Here is a 20,977-nt window from a genome sequence, read left to right as displayed (position 1 = left end):
AACAAACATTTTGACCCACAAAACAAATAGATAACCTACAATGGAGAACAATGATGCATTCCACAGATAGTAAACTCCAGGGAAATGATGTAGGAAGTGAATCCAGAGCACCTATAAATGGATTCCTGATGTAAACGACAGTTTGGAAATACGGAGTTTGATGAACGAGGTGTAATTTTAGTGAGACCCCGGATCTGCGGGTCCTTAGAGAAGGCCCCTGTCTCGTTGTAATTTATGGATGCGCTATTATCAGCCTGAGCTTCTCAGTGAATCTTCCTGATGTGCAGGATAGCACCACAGGACACTGTTCCCTTTCTCGCTATAGATGACCCTCTTTATTGTAGCAAGGTTCAGCCACAATGAGTCTTTTCTCTTCTTTTCTTGACCGGCCAGGCAACTTCATTTGGCTTATGTCTTTAGTTACATAAAGTAGAGAAAGTAGACAGAAGCGGCATGAGGAAAAATGGTGCCGCTTTTCTCACGAGACAAACAAAGTGAGTTAATTTTACATGCAATAACACACTGTCTGCAGAGAAATAGAGAAAATAACCAAATATTTTGAGAAGTGGCAGCCAAAACTAGCCATCCATTTTTTATACCGCTCCACCTGTTGAGGCTGCTGGGCACAGTGCCATATGTATGCTGCAGGCAGAGTGTAGCGCCTGGAGTGCATTGAGTATGTGTGCCTTGTAACTTTTGTTCTGTAGCGCTGCCAGGGTGCTTTTTATATGACTTATATGTGACTTTTTTTTTTTTTTTTTTGGAAAAGCGACTAGCGGCAAATCTAGTGGCGTTTTCTTCTGTTCTGAGTCCAAGTCATGAAGTTATTTTGAGAAGTTGGTCTTTTTCAAAGGTGAAATTAAAAACAAACAACAAAAAAAGTGTTCTTTTAAACATAGTTTTTACCTCACATTTGACCTCTCCCACAAGAGTAAAATAACATGAAAAATGGAGATAATCTACTCTGAATGCTCTACCATAAGCATACTGTAAGTTGACCTTTTTAGGAAGCTCTCGTGACTCCAGATTGGGTTGCTGCCATAATACGTGCACTGATAATGAAAAAACAACAAAAAATTGCCTTCAGCCACGAGGGGCCGAGTGTTCGTCCAATCATCTACTCGTAAAAGTGCACTAATAAGAGTCTATAAACAGTTGTGGTCAATGTGTATCAAAATGAAGCATACAAAACGCATGTTAGCCAGTACGTTAACCACCTTAACAATGATGTAGGCTAGCTGCTAACATTCGTCCCACTGAAATCATTTATTTTTTTAAACATCTGTAACCAACCTAGCAACACAAAAGGAATGCTTTGTAGTAGTTTTAGGCTTAAGCCAACCTTTCAGTGGGTGTGTAATGAGCATATTGAGTTCCATTTAGAATCCCAATCCATATTTCCAGTTATGATGGTGAGAGGAATGTGTGTAATACATTACATTTCGAATACAGTAATATTAAAATCTATCTAATTACAGTGAAATGACAGTAATAAGTCATAAAAAATGCATTACAGTTTTGACGTAACTGGTTGCCATGGAGACATGGTGGGGGCCTGCTGAACTGACAGGTGGCAAGTGCTCTCAAAACCCGTCACAAAAAAAGGATCATGTTGCTGGTGTGACATTCGCGGCTCCGGGGGCGGCACTGGCTGAGGGCATGCGGGCCGCGCCGCGCCGCCCCGCGTCGCGCCGCTGTTACATGAGCACAGATGGAGCTAGGCGTGGAGCTGAAGTTCTATGACACTCGCAAGCGAGTTCCTGTGTTGCCCATCTGTGCTTGCAGTCGGGAGGTCTGCTGTTTTGGCCGTGATGCTCATGGAGGATGTTGAGGCATCAAATGCAAAATCCGGTTTCACAGAAACACCGTGAGGGCCAGACGCGGCATCAAGCTTTTTGACAATCAAAGCATGTATCGTGTGCTTTTAGAAATAAGTCTGTGAAGCCATCTGGGCTCTCTTAATGACTCCTATGAAAATCCTCTCCTGAGAAGGTGTGACTTTCAGACCGTTGTTTGCATACTGATATTGCACCCCCAAAAATATATATAACTTTCACCTATCAAGATGTCCAACACAGTGTCAGTATTTCATCTGCATTTTCCTCATTTAGGGCTCTGCGTCCAAAAAAGGCGTGGGCTAATCAGATGTATTTCATATTTCAGTCCAGGAACATTAGCCTCAAGCCTCTCTTTTGATTTCTATATGCTGAAGCGAATCCACTGTAGTTTTTTCTTTGGCCTCGTCGTCATCTGCGATGCTAAGTATGACTCATTGGTAGAAAAACGTCCTTGGGCAAAAAAATGATAATCACCAGGGCAAATTAGAAGAACACTTCTGGAATGCCAAACACACAAATATTCATTATTAATGAACTCTTCTTTGCTGGTAAAGGTCAGTTGAACTGAAATATATATATAAAAAAAAAAATGTTGTTGAGGTTGAAAAACAGCAAAGTCCATGAATTTATTATAATTATAGCTGTCATCTGATTAACTGAGAACAATTAATTACAGAAATAGTTAGTGTTAACTTTCAATTGAATTAATCTCATTTTTATGCATCGTGCTTCTTGTGCTTCAGTTGCTGGCGGTTGAAAAACAAAGGTCAAACATACCCTGAAGTGGACACTGATTGGCTGTCAATGTGTTTGGCATAACCTGATTTTCTCCTGCTGTGGGTGGAGAGGAGAGAAGCTTTGTTTGATTCTGATGAATGGTAACTTTACCTTTAAAAAACGCCCCAACAGGATGATTTGACAAAGCAATAGTGATTCTTTTAAGGAGTTTGCTTCTGAAATAAGCAGCTCAAATTTAGCCTACCACATCAATGCAAAGCACCCAGTTGCGACTACGGCCACTTCTAATGATAGTAGTAGCAAAGACACACTAATGTGGTGAGCCGTAGCAAAGCTCTTTGCCATACCTAACTCGAAAACAGCCCACTTTTGAGACATTTCCTTTTATTTGGTGATTACCATGAGAAAAAAAAATGAACAATCATCCTGACGGTTGAAACTAAAGTTTGGGGCTTGCCTCAAATACCGAAGAAGGTAACAATAATAATGCATCATTTTTATACAGCGCTTTTCTGGACACTCAAAGTGGTAAACTACATTATGTAGCCACAACTGCCCTGGGGTAGGCTGATGGAGGTCGTGGCCGCCATATTGCGCCTATGACCAACCATGTGGGCAAGGTAGCTAAGTGTCTTGCCCAAGGGCACAACAACACATGACTCGGACAGAGCGCGATTCCAACAGTCAACCTTTGATTAATGGTGCACCTCGACTGGCTAATTGTTGTTGTTGTTCTTCTTCTTCTTCTTCTTATTATTATTATTATTAGTAGTAGTAGTATCAATAATAATAATAATAATAATAATAATAATAATAATTTGCGCTAATGAGAATCTTTGACCTTTTTTTGCATCATACAAAGCAGCAACATTCTAATTTTTGACGAATAAGCATGGAGGGGACCTTACAAGCGCAAAACAAACAAAAGACGAAACCCCTGACGCGCTTCTTGACATTTTCCGCCCAAACGTCAGCTGTGGAATAATCAACTAAATGAATGAGCTGGGGTTTGTTTTCTTAATTCATGTACAAACAGACCTATTTATAGTCATCTTCACGCACAGTTTGACTTGAATGCCAATTTTATGGCGTACATAAGTCATGAAAGGTATTTAAACATGGATACGCATGACAGAATTCAGGCCAAGAAAGAACAAGAAGGATGAAATATATCAGTAAAGCCACACAGTGAAAATTCATAATTCATCGGGAAAAGTAAAGAATGTGCTTGTGAAATCATAAATAATTCAAATGTGATTGGATTATTCAGTGGCTTGGCAGAATTGTCTATTTCTATTTGTGCAGTTGCGAGTATACGTTCATCTTATATAATACCAATCATCCGTTTGTTCCAGACTGAGCACACGTCGGACTTTGGTCAAACAATGCGACGGGCTTTGCGTGCGTCAGATCCGAATATCCGGCCTTGTACATGAAAGGAAGCGCTCGATGTGCGTCGCCGCCGTATGAATGGCTGCTCCATTCTATGTGGGAAGTGAAAGACCACCGCAGTAGTAGATGAGATGTACTTCACGGAGCAGGACCTGATCAAAAACATCCTCATTCCGTGGATCGTTACCAAGCAACCGCTCATAAAAAAAGAAATAAACAGGCGACGGCCGATGTGTTCTGCCCTTTTGGAATTCCAGAATACACCGTTGGCTCATAGATACAGTACATGGTATACGGTACAGTAGATGTGCGCGGCTAAGTGAATCTGCTCCGTCTTATTTCTTCTGCCTGAGTCTTCTGGGAGGTGGAGATGGGTTTTTCATGTCAAAAAGATCATCATATCCCCAACGGGAAATTTTCTCTGTTTTCTGATGCTCTTTATACCGCAGCGCCTTGAAAAGAATTGTATTGCTCTGACAACAGAATGCAATCATTGAAATCACTGTTAACTGGGCTTTGACACGACTATATTAGCATTGATTATCTTTTATGTGACATGGAAGCACATCTAATGGTATAATTTCATATCATCTTTTTTCAATCATATACCTCCTTGAAAAAAATCAGCACAAAACATTTTCAGATGGGAAAAAAAGGGGGAACTATGCCCATTTATGTCTGATTTAATACATTTTAAGACGACATTAGAAGTGGGCTTATTTTAATGAGGAACTCATAGATAGATGCAGTGTTTTTGGCAGGGGTCACGTTCCCAAAAATACCAACAGTAACTGATATCTGCAAAGTAGAGATTAATATTTTTGTTTTGTTTTGTTTCTTTTGTTAAAAAATAAATATTTTCTTTTTGTCTGGTCCGACTTATACGGAGGAAAAATATCAAGCAAATCACAGAGGTAAAACTGCAACAGATATGGTCGTAAATGAAAATAGGTGTAGTAAAACTTTTTTAATGAATAAAATTGTCACCGGTCTGCAGAAAAACAGTTACGGAAGCCTGGTAATAGTTAACGTTATCGTCATTAAAATGTGTGATAGTAAAACTGCTGTAGCAAGGAAACATTGTAGTGCAGTGTTTCTCAACTATATTTTAAATGATTACTTTATTGCAATTACATTCCACATGACAAAAACAAAGCCTTTTTCCTGGGATCATCCGCACCCCCCCTGGCATCACCTCGCGCGCCCCCAGGGGGGCCCGCCCCACTATTTGAGAAGCGCTGTTGTAGTGTAACATCATCCGTTTTATTTCTGGCTCATCTGTTGAAATATTGCGTCTGTAATCACAATGCACATCTAAGCAAAACTCAATTCCTGTAATGCAGTTTATCAATAAGTATCTTTGTGTTCCAATTAATTTGCACTTAATCTGAAAAGAAAAAAAAGAAAAAAAAAGATCTTTCCTTTGACAGCAGTAAAAAAACGTTATATTCGATTTGCTGAAAACATACTCACATACCCCTGAATTGCTGTACGGGTACATGACAGGGGAGAAACGCTGCTCTAAATAAACACATTTTACAAAGAATATCGTCAACAACCCAGCCATATTCAAATGATGGCCAAGGATATAAAACGATGCTTGAAATTTGTGAAAAATTAAGTGCTTTTCACCGCTCTCCCACCATCTGGATGCTAGCTACTCAATGAGTGGGTTAGCAAAACAACCATGTATTTCTTTGTGGGTTATAAGTCCTAATGCTTTCTCTTCCCATTTACACTATTAAGAACTAATAGTCTATTATCATAATGATCTTGTCTTAATAAAATGTATTCCAATCCAACTCGAACTTTCCGAAAGTTCCCCGCAGGAACCCTCTCGGCCTTCCGACTGCCTTTATGCTAACAAAGCAACAGAAGCCAGAATGTGTCCGCACGCTACGCAGGAAGTGAGAAAACGTAAATCACAGCAAATTTTGAACAGTCGTTAATTTATTTAACATCTCTCACAGCTCAGTCAGCATCTAGTTAATGAAACATCCTAGAGGATAAAACGTAGAGGATGTAAATGATCTATAAAGTCCAACATGGCCTACAAGGCAACTCCTTATATCACAATTTCTACGGGATTTTTCATGACCATAATGAGTGCGCTAAATATTTTTGTGCATGCCTGTGTGTGTGTATGTGTGGCTTGCCACTCCAGATAAGAGTCTGTTGAGAGCAGGCGCACTGCTGCCAGCTGCTTTGCCACATGTTGAGAAATACTGCCAAGGCTGTTTAAAGAAAAATGCTATTTTCTGCGGAAATGTCATTATTCGGCCATGTGCGTTCCTCAGCTGGCCTGCCTTCCTCACCTTTGAACTGATATGAAATGTGCACTCGTGCATTTCGGCAATCTATATTTTCATTTTAGTTCAAACATCCAAGATGAGACCCAAATAGTCATAAATTGGTTATGATAATGATGGGCGGCCAAAGGAAAATCTGACTTGCGTGCACAAGCTTCAACAAACGGCGAGGCCTGGAAATTTCTGCTAGATTGCTTCATTCGATATTCATCCCTCCGAAGATCCCTCGTCTCGAGCCTCCCGATGCCTCTTGGCAATGTGTCCACTTATGCAATAAAGACTTCCGGTTTTTGTTTTCGGAGTTTGATCCATAATGCTGTTAACATCCATCAGAAAATCCGTTATGCCTTTTGACTCATTTGGATAGACAATAACTTTGAATGAGCAGCTTCACAATTTCGGTTACAGCGTTTGACCTAATTGTTTCCGCTTTACAGGTGTGCTAGTGTTTCCTATTAAAATGTGTGTTGATACTTGTAATGAAAAATAAGTACAGTATTAGTATAACATTTTGCAGTTCACTGACCAAATAAAAACCCTTTCATTTACCATACATGAGAATTATTTGAGTAGCGGGAATAAGACGACCTTGGCGGATAAGTTCAATGCAGATATTTTATATTTCACTTTTTTTGCCTCGTTTGTTGAAATTAATTCCACTCTACTGCCTGATGAGCAGGTTGAACAGAAGAGTGTTTCTTTGTGTTTAGGGCTGGCTTTCATCTTGTGATAAGATTAAGAATCTTTTCTCTTACTTGTCCCGACACTCTCTTACTGACCACCTGATTGTTCTGTTTTTGAAGCTTCAAAAAACAGAAAAAGACCACGTGTTTTACAGACTGGTTTACTGATCTCGGCTAAATCCTAAAATAAAAAAAATAAAAAATACGAGGTCTCATTCACCGCCAAACAATTTTACATAGTTCACTATTTCTGTAAAATGGATCTTTGACGTCTATAGCCGTCAATGGCAGTGAATGAGTTAAACCTGAAAAGATGAGGTCAGGCCGAAAAGCGCGACAGCATAATCCCGACCAGATTTTCTTCTCCTCTAAATTAGTCTGGCAGCCCTCAGGCGTTCCTAGTTGCCTCCAGCAAAAACTAGTCCGCCACTTCCTCTGCACGCTGTCCTCACTGTCACAACCCTGACAAAACCTTGAAGTCCGAAAATTGCAAACTTTCAATATTCTTTGATTCTCCTACACTCCCATACCTTTCTGCCTTGATCCTTTACACCGACATATGTCTTCTTTACGAAGTGTAGCCGCAACTTTCTGACAGTTTGCAGTTTTACAATTTTTATACACCGTGGCCCGTCACTCATTTTAGTTGACATTTAGAAAACGCAGTCACAAAGCAAAGTACACTAGATTGACAGTTAATGTCAGTGCAATGACTATGCAGCCAAGAAACTTTTTTTTTCTACTTAGAAAAATTCCAAAAGTAGGTACCAAGATGGCTGGGTGGGTGAGGTATTGGACTCAACCATTTAAGTGCCAAAGTAGCAATATTGCACCAAGCAACTTTTACACTATACTCAGAATGTACGTCAAACGTCTGTTTATTTTCCCGGACAAAAAAGAATGACAAAATGCAGAGCTGGGATTCGTGCACATCCACATGCAGCACAGTTTTTACTATGTACAGTATTTACTCAAATTGTTCTCGCGGGGTGCACTTCAAAATATTTTCTCGTCTTTTTTTCCCCAGGTGGCCAACCTGCTGCGACTTTTTCAGATCCCTCAGATCAGCTACGCCTCCACCAGCGCCAAACTCAGCGACAAAACCCGCTACGACTACTTTGCCCGCACCGTCCCCCCAGATTTCTTCCAGGCCAAGGCTATGGCGGAAATCCTGCGTTACTTCAACTGGACGTACGTATCAACGGTGGCGTCGGAAGGCGACTACGGCGAGACGGGCATCGACGCCTTTCAGCAGGAGGCCCGAGTCCGCCACATCTGCATCGCCACCTCGGCCAAGGTGAGCCGCTCCATGAGCCGCTGGAGCTACGAGAACGTGATCCGCTCCCTGCAGCAGAAGTCCAACGCCAAGGTGGTCATCCTGTTCACCCGCAGCGAGGACGCCCGCGAGCTTCTGGTGGCGGCCAACCGCATGAACGTCACCTTCACCTGGGTGGCCAGCGACGGCTGGGGGGCGCAGGAGAGCGTGGTGAGGGGTAGCGAAGCGGTTGCGGATGGAGCTTTCACTATCGAGCTGGCCTCCTATCAGATCCCGCAGTTCAACGACTACTTCACCGCTCTCCATCCGTACAACAACACCAGGAATCCGTGGTTCCGGGAGTTCTGGGAGAACCAGTTCCAGTGCAGTCTTCACGATCTGAGCTGCGGGAAGCACTCGCTGAGAGAGGCTCCTTTTCAACCCGAGTCCAAGATCATGTTTGTGGTGAATGCCGTTTATGCGATGGCCACCGCGCTGCACAACATGAGGCAGGCCTTGTGCCCGAACTCCACCAAGGTCTGCGATGCGCTCAAGCCTGGCAATGGAAGGAAGTTTTACAGGGACTATATTCTCAAGACCAAGCTGGAGGGTGAGTAAGGGCATCGTGAAACTCGTTCACTTCGTTCCTTGACTGCAGACGTTAAAGATCCTTTCATGGCCTGATTTCGCTCATTCAATTCCAAAGAAATAGTTTATATTCAATATTTTTATGTTTCTTCGAGAGTCCGGACATTCAAACCCAGATACAGTACATATTTATGTTTTTCTTTTTTTTTCTAAATGACTGCGAATAAACGAATTACTAATTAATTACTTTGATCCTTTACAGTAATCTGTCATTTTAACGCCTACAAAAATGACCAAAAGTATTCTTTACGAATCAATTACTTTACACTTAATTGCCTATAGTCATTATCTAAAGTAGTTGACTACTGTAGTACATCATTACCTAAAGTAATTGACTACTTTAGTACATCATTCCCTAAAGTAATTTTTTTATTGTAGTACTTAATTATCCAAAGTAATAAGTTATTTCAGTACATCATTATATTTAATCTCACTTATTACCTTAGTACTTAATTACCTTGAGTAATTCATTACTTTAGTGTGTAATTCATTTAGTGCCCGCCATTTCTGGACCCTCCTTTAGTACACTTAAAAAAAACAAACCTGGGATTAATTATCTGGATTTGTAAAAAAATGGAAAAACATGTATTTGGAATTCAATTAGTTAATGATAAAAACATTCGTTTAAAAACTGCATTTTGTGTTTACTTTTGTGCTGTTGACGAATATTTACATTTGCTAGATGATGGGATACATTTATGACTGACAAACATTTTGGACACCTAAGTGAGAAAAATCAAATGTTGTTGTCTTAGAATGGTTGGATGTCAAAACCAAACCTCTTTTAGGGGAGAAAAAAACATTTGTGATTGTGAAAGTGATTGAAATTGTGAAAGTGATTGCCTCCAAACGTAATAACCCGTTGCGCCACCTTCAGCGGCCACAATCAAAATCAAGCGTTTTCTATGACTGGCAATGAGTCTTTCGCATCTCGAAGGAAATATTTGGCCCACCCTTTCTTCCAGATTTACCTAAATGTAGCACTTTTGAGGGGATTTCCGGCACGGGCAGCATTTCATTATGATTCAAGTCTAGACTTTGACTAGGCCACTCTTTCATTTCGTTTTTTAAAATCACTCGCTGACGTGTTTTCAATTGTGTTTGCTTCCGCTTGGTGTCTCAAACTGTGAAACATTCTCCCAAAGAATTTTCTGGGAAAGAAGTTACATCAATCACAAATCAATCGCAAGTAAACTAGAAAGTGAAGTTGCAAAACAACACCAGATCATACCACCACCACCTTGTTTTGACGTTAAATGTTGTTTACTGGAGTCCTAAATCTTTAAGGATTGCCATGACAATTATTTTATGTCTCCATTTTTGGGGGGATCCTAGCATGCTGTTGCATCTTTTTGTGATGTTTTGTCTTTCTACAGTGGGCGGCATCATAGATTGTGTACACGGCAAAGAACGTGCTATTGAAAAGGTTTTTTTTTTGTTGTTGTTTACCTTTTTTTAAACATGCTTGTGCTTCATTTCCAACAGCACCGTTCCGTCCACCAGATACGGACAACATCGTCCGTTTTGACGCCTTCGGAGACAGCTTCGGCCGCTACAACATCTTCCACTACCACAAGGCGGGCGGACGCTACAGCTACCGCAAGGTGGGCTACTGGGCTCAGAGCCTGACGCTGAACACCAGCCTCATCCCCTGGGCGGCCGCGCCCACCTCCCAGTGCAGCGACCCCTGCAGGAAGAACGAGGTGAAGAGCATGCAGCCCGGAGACGTGTGCTGCTGGATCTGCATCCCGTGCCAGTCCTACCAGTACTTGCAGGATGAGTTCACGTGCGCCGACTGCAGCTTTGGACAGTGGCCTCTGGCCAATCTGACGGGTTGCTATGACCTACCAGAGGAGTACATCCGCTGGGAAGATGCCTGGGCCATCGGACCCGTCACCATTTCCTGTCTGGGGATGCTGTGCACCCTGTTCGTCATCGGCCTCTTCCTCAAACACAACGAGACGCCCGTGGTGAAAGCCAGCGGACGGGAGCTCTCCTACATCCTCCTGCTGGGAGTGCTCATGTGCTATACCATGACGTTCGTCTACATCGCCAAACCTTCCACGGCGGTTTGCACGCTGCGCCGCTTGGGCTTGGGGACCTCCTTCGCCGTGTGCTACTCGGCCCTCCTGACCAAGACCAATCGCATCGCTCGCATCTTCAACGGGGTCAAGGGCGGCGCCCAGCGACCTCGCTTCATCAGCCCGGCCTCGCAGGTGGCCATCTGCGGAGGGCTGATCTCCTGCCAGCTGGTGGTGGTGGTGGTCTGGCTGCTCATAGAAGCTCCCGGGGTGAGGAAGGAAGTGAGTCCGGAGAAGAGGGACGTGGTCACCCTCAAGTGTAACAGCAAAGACTCCAGCATGCTCATGTCTCTCACCTACAACTGCATCCTCATCATCCTCTGCACGGTGTACGCCTTCAAGACCCGCAAGTGCCCCGAAAACTTCAACGAAGCCAAGTTCATTGGCTTCACCATGTACACGACCTGCATCATCTGGCTGGCTTTTCAGCCCATTTTCTATGTCACGGCCAGCGACTACAGAGTAAGTTATCGCAGCAACGTTCGCATTTTTATTTGGACTCACTTCCTGCCACGCAATTAATGATGATTGGATAACGTGACAAAAAACTAGGGCTGACCGATTACGGCCCTTCGAACATTGGCCCAAAATAATCGGGTAAATGGCTTGTACTTGCAGATTATTTTAACTTTATTTTCCTCAACCCTTGTGCGGTATTTTGTCCAAATCTTTGATCTTGGCATCAAAGGCAAGGCCTTGAAAGAGAACACCAGGAAGCTGAAATTTCACCCAGATGGTGACAACACGTCAAGATGGCACCATCACACTACCAGGAGTGTAGCATACATCTGCTAAAATACTATGAGAATGATGTGGAAGAAATTGGCCTAAAAATTAATTGGCACAAGGTTAAAAATTAAACAACTGAGATAGTGTGGTTGCACAAAGGGCACAAGGGAAATTATTGTCAGAATCATCCATTCATCCATCCATCCATCAATCCATCCATCCATCCATCCATCCATCCATCCATCCATCCATCCATCCATCTTCTAGAGCCATTTCTACTCACATTCACATTTAAATTTGTGTTTACCCCTTGTGTGTTATGACGTCCAATCCTTTTGATGTTTACATAAAATGCACTTTACAACAAAGACAAAGGATTGAAAAAAGACACTAGGGAGCTGAAATTTCACACAGATGGCGACAACATGTCAAAGTTCAACACGGGAAAACCACTTATTATCACAGGGATGTGCCATTTCTTGGCTAAAATACTGCTAGAATTATGTGGAAAGAAATGGGCCAAAAATCGTTAAAATACTGCACAAGGATGAAGTTTTACCGGCAATGGTCATGTTAATGGTGTAAAAAGTTTTCAAGCTTATTGAAATGATGTCAAAACATTTTTTATATCACAAAAACATGACCCATGCACCGGGGCATGCAAACCAGTTAATATCAAGCATATTTTTTTCCTCATCTATCACGTTTTTTTTATTGATACTGTTTTCAAAATATTGCATGAAAATTGTATTACCGCTATAGCTAGTCAATTTAACAAAGCAGCACATAACACAAATTGATAGACTGTCGCGGAAATATTGACCAAAATTGTCGGGATATTTGCCCCTGGCATCCCAACACATTGCTACGTTGGGGAGGCAGGAGGGATCTGTCAGCACTGGACTCCCCTGATGCTATTGACTCCGCAGAAACAACGAGAAGACAGGCAGGAAGGGAACTCGATGTCCCAGTATGTCCCTGCACATTGCTGTGTGGAACGGAGTGTGAAAGACAAGAATGCGGAGAACCCAGCTGTGCCCTCTGTCCTGGGACTATGTGAGATCCTCATGTCAAGCAGAGGCTCGACCCTGCCCCTGCTGGCAATATGGGGAACTTGCAGCCTGAGCGGGCTCATCTCCCCGACCGAACTCTCCTTTGACCAATAAATAATAAGTGAAGCATAGTCAGTTGTATTCAAACATTACTAGTGTTTCCCGAGTTTAATACCGCTTCTCAAATTGTTGTCGCACCCGGATGCAAATCTCCAGCGAGGGGAAAAAATTTTGACTGCGGTCTGTCATGAAATGTTAACATAAATTAAATACAATCCACTGAGCCATGAATAGCTCATCTGATTATCATATGAAATATTGAAGCTGTTCTCGGCACGCCCCGAGGGAGAAAGGTCTCCCCTCGTATGCCAGGCCTGGTCATCTCATCTTGGCGGCAAACACAACTGATTAAACAGTCACAGTCACAGACAGCTCCTCCGTGAACACGCTGAGCACCGACGGGAAAGACGGAACACGAGTACAACCTCTGACTCGGTACAGAAACTTGCGTTCAGAAAGGGAGCTTCAAACTAACTCACCTCCTTTAACCATTTACTGTGCTTCAAATACAGGAAAAATGCTGTTGTTTGACCAAAATAGTTATGGTTGGTGATATTGCATCAATTAACCACTATAAATATATCTAAAATTTAAGGAATCTTACTAAACGTATGCAGCCATTTTCTGCAGTAAAGAGTTATGCATTTCTAGGGCCAAAAACATTGCTTTGTGGGACAATACAAAGGACAATTGTTGCTTGAAATTCTTATTTTAATGTGGACAGTTGTGAAAGTACAGTTTTCACATTATGAAATTGAAATCAATTTATTGAATTCCCCAATTTAAAATGTTATCAAAATGTGTTGCCTTGAAATTTAGAATTCATCCAACATTTTTTTTTCAGTGCGATACCAGTGGAGGACACTGCATAGCAGATTTAATTCGACCTCCAGTCCGAGGAAGCCAAAGCCACTCAATGAAAATCAAAGTCAATACCCGCCCTGTAGACAGGCTTCTTTTTCATCTAAAAAGCTTTTTCATGAAAAATCCCATTGAAAAGAGCAATACTTTCTGAAGATATGATTTGTACTGCGCACAGCAGTGCTACTTTTGTGAAACAAAATCACACTTTCAAAGGTGTGAAACTGACATGCTTCACATGCTGTTCTTTATCCTCCAGCAGGAGACATCTCAAAAACAAGGTTACTGCAAAAGCAAATATTCTTCATCCTCTCTTCTTCCTACGCAACACTCGTGAATTCTTAAAGTCACTGAAAATTCTTTTCCAATGCAGTTCAATATGCGGTAGTATTCAGTCGGCAATAGTGTTTTTGTGCTTATATACTGTATGTAATTACTGTAATTCTTACACAAACGGTAATGAATGAAAAGTCGGAATAAACTGTGGAGTATTTTATGGTACCGTAATCATTGTCGGACTTTAACATTGGATTTGACCGCGCGTTTCCAGGTGCAGACCACGACTATGTGCATCTCGGTCAGTCTGAGCGGATCGGTTGTCCTGGGCTGCCTCTTTGCCCCGAAAGTCCACATCATCCTGTTCCAGCCGCAGAAGAATGTCAGCACTCTCAGGGTGGCCACCACCCGCTTCAGCGTCACCACTGGCCCGGGCTCCAGTTTCTCTCAAGGTACATGACTCACTCGTTGGCGGGAAAAATGTATCTATGCTTCTCTGTTTTGGTTTTGCAGCATCAGCGTCCAACGCTGTTCCAACGGTATGTAATGGGCGGGAGGTGGTGGACTCCACGACGTCTTCCTTGTGAAGATCAGCCGAGTTCATCTGCCAAGAGTTGTAAACACGGTTATATAACTATTAGTCCTCAAACAGGTGTCGCGGATATTAAAGAGGACCATTGTTCTGACTTTGTTGTCCTCAAAGTGCTGTGAGTACAATGTCCCAATTATTTTCTTCAGTTTTTGATTCAACTCAATTTACCAAGTGAAATGATGCCAATAAAGGTTACATAGAGTATTGCCCTCGTTTTTACTGCAACGATGATAGTGAATCTGTTTAATGTATTATATAAAGGATGTTTTCCATGTAGATTTTGGTGAAGAGTTTGTGCTTTATTGTAATTTATGTAAATAAAATGTGTTTTTTATTAATACGAGAATTCACTTGCTATCCATTTGCTTGAAGCATACACATTAAATGTTAGTTATTAGTTTTCTTCGGAGAACTTCTTATTGGAACTCAATTATATCCACTCCCCCACTTGACGTGTATAAATAAGATTATTATCTATATACATTGTATAAGTATACCTAAACCTGTATCCTTTTTAACATTACCAAAAGAAAAAAGTAAACTAAATCAATTTTCAGCAACTGTCAATTATTTTTTACAGCGTTTATACGGGTTACAGCTTAGTCTAAAACAGAAAAAAAATAACCTTGTGCATCAAAGTGCCAAACAACAAGAATAAAGATGAAAATTCCTATTTTATTGCAGTTACACTACCGAATGTGTGTTCGTCCTGAACACACTGCCATTATACCAGGGTGCAACCACTGCTTATATCAATTATTTCTACTTCAACTAATTTTTATTTGATTTATACAGTTTATGGGTCGCAATAATTGCATAACACGTTTTTTAAAATTATGATTTGACGTGCATATTTTGGAACTTGAAAGCCTAGCATTTGCACGGGGGTGTGCAGACTATTTTTTTTATATACAGTAGTCCACTATAATAATTTGACTACAAGCATTTTCATTTCATTTTGATATGATATCACCTTGACTACAGCTACAAGCACCTTAATATCTGTAGTTGACAAGATAGTTAACATTCTGCCAATGCATTCAAAGAAAATGAAGCTCTTGCGCATATAAATCATTAAAATAATATTGACAGTCAATAAACCGCCAGATGTTATGACAATACTTAATGTAAATATTAATGTAATATTTAATTCCTTCATTTTACAGCCACAGTCATTCGGTCATTCTGTATTGTTCAGAGCTGATAAAATAGAGCCCGCCAGTAGAAATGTACCACTGCCATCTTGTGTTCAAATTGTTTAAATATGATCATGTTTGCGTGAGTTCGGCTGGCCTTAAAAAATGATTAATTAAACTATTATGGTACTATTTGTTTATATGTCCGGAGGCCAAAATTCTGGATGTTGTAGAAAGAGATATTTTACATCATTCAAGTTAAAACAATTTAAGAAAGATGAACATGTCATCAAATTGAATAGCAGAATATTTCGTCCATATTGTGAAGATTTTGATCACGGAACAATTCTAGTTTATTAATTGCGAACCCAAGCTCACTTTGAATATCATTTTAACAAAGCAGAGGTACGCTTACCATGTCACCCGCTAGATGACGCTGTAGCCCAACATGTTAGTTCCGTTGAGGTCCCGTGGCAGCATGGAGTAAGAAAGCTCCGCCTCTTCCTGACACTGAGGAAAACTTCCCGAAATCCTGAAGTCATACCTTTCAGACAAACCGACTGTGATTATCATATTTTTCCTGTGCCTTCATCAATAACAACACGCCTTTGTTCCCGCGTGACACTTTTCGAAGTTAAAAGGTGAGTTTGGGCATCTTTATAATGGCCTCGCAGATTCATTCCTAAACATGATGAATTATGCACACATGTCACTCATTTAGAATAAACACGATGAAAAACGAGACGTTACACACACTTTACTGATGCGATTATACGAGCAGGGCACGCCCAAAAGATCGCGGCTACTTTAGCAAGATAGCAGCCGAGTTTGTGTGTCCCAAACAGCATCATCATCATGGCACCAAAGAGACGCTCTGCTGCGACAACCAAAGCAGGCGGTAAGAAGGTGATGGTAGAACCCGAATTAACGAAACCTAAAGATGTATTCACCTCCACCAAAGAGGCCCTTCTGGCTGCAGGGCCCCAGGTCAAAGGCACGAGAAAGGTGGACGAACACTGTTTACTGTCAAACACCGGAGAGGTAACAACCCACACGAAGGCCCAATCATGATCTTTATGCAGACTACAGGAAGTAACTTAAACGCCCGATTATTTCCCTGCAGGTGCACGAAGACTACGACTGCATGCTCAATCAGACAAATGTTGGATCCAACAATAATAAGTTTTATGTCATTCAAATCATTAAAGCAGCCAACAAATACTATTCGTGGAACAGATGGGGCAGAGTGGTAAGTTGTATTTACTGTAAACGCTTTAACATTGCATCACTATAATGTAGTTTTGTGACTCGCAACCCTTCAAATATAAACTAGTAGGATTTGGCCTATATTAGATTATGATGGTGTGATAACCATGAGCAAATAGACCACATTGTCATGGTATCGCACGCAGTATTAAAATTACTGCCTTATTTTTGTTCCCAGTGAACAGTACATTTTATTTTTAACAGCATACGGTATTGAATTCTGGCAGACTTTTTACTTTGACTTACTGTATACTGTGACGATTGTGTGTGCCCTTACTGTTTAGTTACATGTTTATTAATATTAACTGAAGATGATATTCTTTTTATCCAAATTCAGGGTGAGGGCGGGCAATCCAAACTCAATATGTTTTCGGACGTTGAAAGTGCCATTAAGGACTTTGAAAAAAAGTTCAAGGACAAGACGAAGAACGATTGGAGCGATCGCATGAATTTTGTCTCTCACGCTGGGAAGTACACCATGATTGAGGTGGATGGAGAACAGGATGCAGAAGTCAAGGTGAGGTGACATCGATCCTAGTAATACTTTGCAAAAAACTGAGCGTTGTTCGTCACATATTTCAGGTGCGCAGTATCGATGGAAATGCTGGGAAGAGGACCAAACACTACCTGCCTTGTACACTTGACGCAGCCACACAGAGGCTAATCAAGCTCATTTTCAGCAATGACATGTTCAAGGAGGCAATGGAATGCATGAATTTAGGTGGGTGCGCCTCAGCTGCGGGCCAGTTCCGGCAATATTGTTATTTCTCAAAGTAGATGCATAACTGAGCTATTGACTGACCACAATTACAAACAATTTTAGAATGTGTCTGTTAGCAAAATCAAAATCATTTCAACATGGGGAAATTTTATGTGTTTGACAGATGTCAAAAAAATGCCTCTGGGTAAACTCAGTAAACTGCAGTTGGCCAAGGGCTTCGAGGTTCTGGAAGAAATCGAAGCGGCCTTGAATCAGAAGCGTAACCGGCGACATCTCGAAGAACTTTCCTCCAAGTTCTTCACAACTATCCCACATAATTTTGGTCGCAATAGACCGCCAACCATTGACAACAATGAAATTGTGGAACAGAAGAAAGAGATGCTGATGGTATGCATAAATACATATATTTTTAATCATCGTCGTCCACTCCTGTTGATTTCCTTCCCACTTTGTTGATCGTCACGTAGGTGCTGGCTGATATCGAGCTGGTCCAGACGCTGAAATCTGAAACAGAGAAGGTAGAAAAAAGCATGATCGAGACTGTTCCCGACCCGCTGGACCAGGACTACAATTCTCTGAAGTGCAAGCTCACTCTGATGGATAAAGGCTCAGCCACATTCAAGATAATAGAAACGTACCTCAAGCAAACACAGAGCAGTAGGAACCCAAAAATCGTCAACGTGTGGGAAGTCGACAGGCAGAACGAGGTAACGTCCTGGCTCTTTTATGGACTTTATACAAAATGAATGTCAATCAAATGTGGTCATTGGGCAATGCAGGGAGATCGATTTCAAGAGAACGATGCGCTGGAGAACCGCCGGCTGCTGTGGCATGGTACCAACATAGCGGTCGTGGCCGCTATACTCAAAAGCGGCCTCAGGATAATGCCCCACTCTGGGGGTCGTGTTGGTCGGGGTATCTATTTTGCATCTGAAAACTCCAAGTCGGCGTGCTACGGTAAGGTTCGATAACTGCTGACGAGTGGCTCGCATTTGGAATCGTCCGGACAATGACCAAATGCTTTTCATTGACATTTTTAGTCCGCACGTCTCAAAGCACTGGCGTGATGTTTTTGAGTGAAGTGGCTCTTGGGAAAGTACATAGCATCACCGCAAACGACAGTTCCTTGAAAAAGGCTCCCGATGGATTTGATTCTGTTGTTGCTCGAGGTCAAACGGAACCAGGTAATCCAAACTTCATCACTGTTGTGTAGTGACGATTTCAACTATTTTGCGGTCCACGCTTGAAGTGATGCTTGAAAGGGTCGGTCCTTTTTGCTTGATCTTTTTTCATCGGTAAATTGTTCATATTTTAACAATTAATTTGATGAAGTATTATTTATTAGGCTGGCGACAATAACAGGTTAATGGTAGTGATTTATTTGGATAAATAATGCACTCAAATTTGCAGATTGAAATTGGCCACAACTACTAGTGCTGCACAATCTCATTGAATTTTAATCGCCATCGCGATATTGGCTATTAATTAATTATTTAATATTAATTAAGGCGATTCTCGGCCATATTAACGTTTAAAAAGTCGAAGCACCTGATTTTAAATTACAAGTCAAATCAAGCACTTTTCCATCCTACCACCAGGGGGCATTGCTTCCCGACTATCAATCGAGACCCATTTTGAAACAGCCAATTGAAAAGAAATGAATAATTGTGATTAATAATCGTGATTTCAATATTGACCAAAATAATCCTGATTATTATTTTGGTCATAATTATGCAGCCCTGGCCACAACTGAATCCCGTAGTTCCCCCACGTACGTTTCCTGAAGTGAAATACAAATGCAGGGAGACACGAAGAATGATGAGAATGGTTGCACTTAACTCCTGTGATCAAGCTCTTTTTTTTCCAATGTAGTTGATTTTTTTCCTGCTTCTTAAATTGATGCTATCCCCAAATTGTAACTAATCCCCCCCCCCCTTGAATGTATAGTTTCAGGGCATCGGAGGATAATCATAATATTTAATTAGAAAAAAACAAAATTGTTTATATAATAAGATTTTTGTTTCCAGATCCCTCCAAAGACATCTTCATCACCCTTGAGGGCAAAAAGGTGGCTGTCCCGCAGGGTAAGCCGATACACCAAAGTCAGTACTGTGACAGCAATTTCTGCCAAAGTGAGTATCTCATCTACAAAGAGAGTCAGTGTCGCCTGCGCTACCTGCTCGAGCTGAATATGTAATGTCAGCTAAAGATATTTCCCTCAAGAAAATAGGTATGTGCCACTTTATTCCTGGCTGTGCCTTTTTACACAATTTATATCCATCTAGTTAATATTAGGAATGTGCAGGCTTGCACATAAATGGATGCACTTAAAAATAGCAATATGAACTGTACCTTGTTTTGCTACTCTGTAAATTTTGCAGCCTTCCTAATGTTATGGCCGCTGACTGTAGGTAATCTTGGTGCACGCTTGAAAAAAGTTTGATACCCGCTCATGCTTTCTAATGCTTCACTTGGTTGTCAGGCCTTTGTGAATGTACGTACGTCGCGGCAAGCTGAATTGCTCTTAACGATTTTAGGAAGTACAATGTCTATTGTAATGATATAACTCAATGTTTACAGTTACACATGGTGTAAAGTGCAATTTTACTACTAATCAGAATGTACTGTCTATGATTTTGAGCTGCTAAGAAAATGCCTTGGAAGTGCTTCTGCTATGCAAAGCAGGATGGAGGTGGAAAATATTTTGGTTAGATTCCTTACCTTGATTATCTTCTGGAATTTGTTCACGTACTGTGACAACTACAAACTCCAACACCCTAAAAGGGATGCTTTTTTAAATGACATTTTTGGGAAAGATTAGAAGTATATGAGAAGTATATGGGAAATGCAAGGAATTTGATTTCAATTGTATACGCAGATATATTTTACCAAGCCCATGGAGATAGCATGTAGTTGAAAGTACGATGGCTTACGAATGACCAAAGAATCACGCAAACGGTTTTGCTAACCATTCAGCCCCATTTTGTCTTATCGTGTGTTTTTGGAGGAAGTAGTTTTACCTGTTGTCTTAGTTTACTGTGGCTAACTATTTTCTTTTTACTACTATGACCGTGAAGAATGTAATCAAAGCATTATATTGTAAAGTTCTGCATGTTTTATGATGGTGGCAGTTTAACTGAACATATGGAGTGCACTTCATATAATTTATTACGTCTACGGCACACATTATTTTGACACTAGCTTCATCAATCAGAATCGCGGAACGGATTGCGTTTGACTTTGGAGGTTCCTGTAGCGCGACGTAGTGTTAGTAGAAAAATCATCATGTTGCGTTGTGATTTGCACTATTACAAAAGAACCAATAAATATATGTCTGTAA

The 20,977-nt window shown here is 41.2% G+C and overlaps 2 protein-coding genes and 1 long non-coding RNA gene across 3 annotated transcripts in view; 2 read left to right on the top strand and 1 right to left on the bottom strand.

Annotated features, from left to right (window-relative positions):
* Positions 1-14,852, top strand: part of grm2a (glutamate receptor, metabotropic 2a) — a 25,758-nt gene extending 10,906 nt beyond the window's left edge. Inside the window, exons 3-6 of the mRNA XM_088423002.1 lie at positions 7,988-8,825; positions 10,349-11,406; positions 14,197-14,374; positions 14,436-14,852. Of these exons, the coding sequence (XP_088279128.1) occupies positions 7,988-8,825; positions 10,349-11,406; positions 14,197-14,374; positions 14,436-14,509 (2,148 nt within the window). The 3' untranslated portion in view covers positions 14,510-14,852. The remainder of the gene's footprint in view (positions 1-7,987; positions 8,826-10,348; positions 11,407-14,196; positions 14,375-14,435) is intronic.
* On the bottom strand, positions 13,513-16,697 carry LOC148418852 (uncharacterized). Its single transcript, XR_015866579.1, has 3 exons — positions 16,601-16,697; positions 16,066-16,194; positions 13,513-14,526 (listed from the first exon to the last, which is right to left on the bottom strand). It is a non-coding gene; the product is annotated as an uncharacterized LOC148418852 (long non-coding RNA).
* parp3 (poly (ADP-ribose) polymerase family, member 3) lies at positions 16,129-20,977 on the top strand. The gene is made up of 10 exons (XM_088423003.1): positions 16,129-16,291; positions 16,496-16,691; positions 16,774-16,899; positions 17,254-17,433; positions 17,499-17,637; positions 17,801-18,024; positions 18,105-18,344; positions 18,417-18,594; positions 18,678-18,821; positions 19,665-20,977. The coding sequence occupies exons 2-10, from the start codon at positions 16,506-16,508 to the stop codon at positions 19,832-19,834; spliced, it is 1,587 nt and encodes a 528-aa protein (XP_088279129.1). The 5' UTR covers positions 16,129-16,291; positions 16,496-16,505; the 3' UTR covers positions 19,835-20,977.

This window comes from Hippichthys cyanospilos, chromosome 9, assembly GCF_059441005.1.
Source record: "Hippichthys cyanospilos isolate Australia breed blue-spotted pipefish chromosome 9, RoL_Hcya_1.0, whole genome shotgun sequence".
In the NCBI taxonomy this organism is placed as follows: domain Eukaryota; kingdom Metazoa; phylum Chordata; class Actinopteri; order Syngnathiformes; family Syngnathidae; genus Hippichthys; species Hippichthys cyanospilos.
This window is presented reverse-complemented; position numbering and strand designations above follow the sequence as displayed.

Excerpts from the sequence above, each read along its gene's own strand:
- parp3 (XM_088423003.1), top strand. The coding sequence starts at position 16,506 with ATGGCACCAAAGAGACGCTCTGCTGCGACAACCAAAGCAGGCGGTAAG. Across the intron at positions 17,638-17,800 it reads AATGGAATGCATGAATTTAG|ATGTCAAAAAAATGCCTCTG; the intron begins GTGGGTGCGCCT and ends TGTGTTTGACAG. Across the intron at positions 18,025-18,104 it reads AGAAGAAAGAGATGCTGATG|GTGCTGGCTGATATCGAGCT; the intron begins GTATGCATAAAT and ends ATCGTCACGTAG.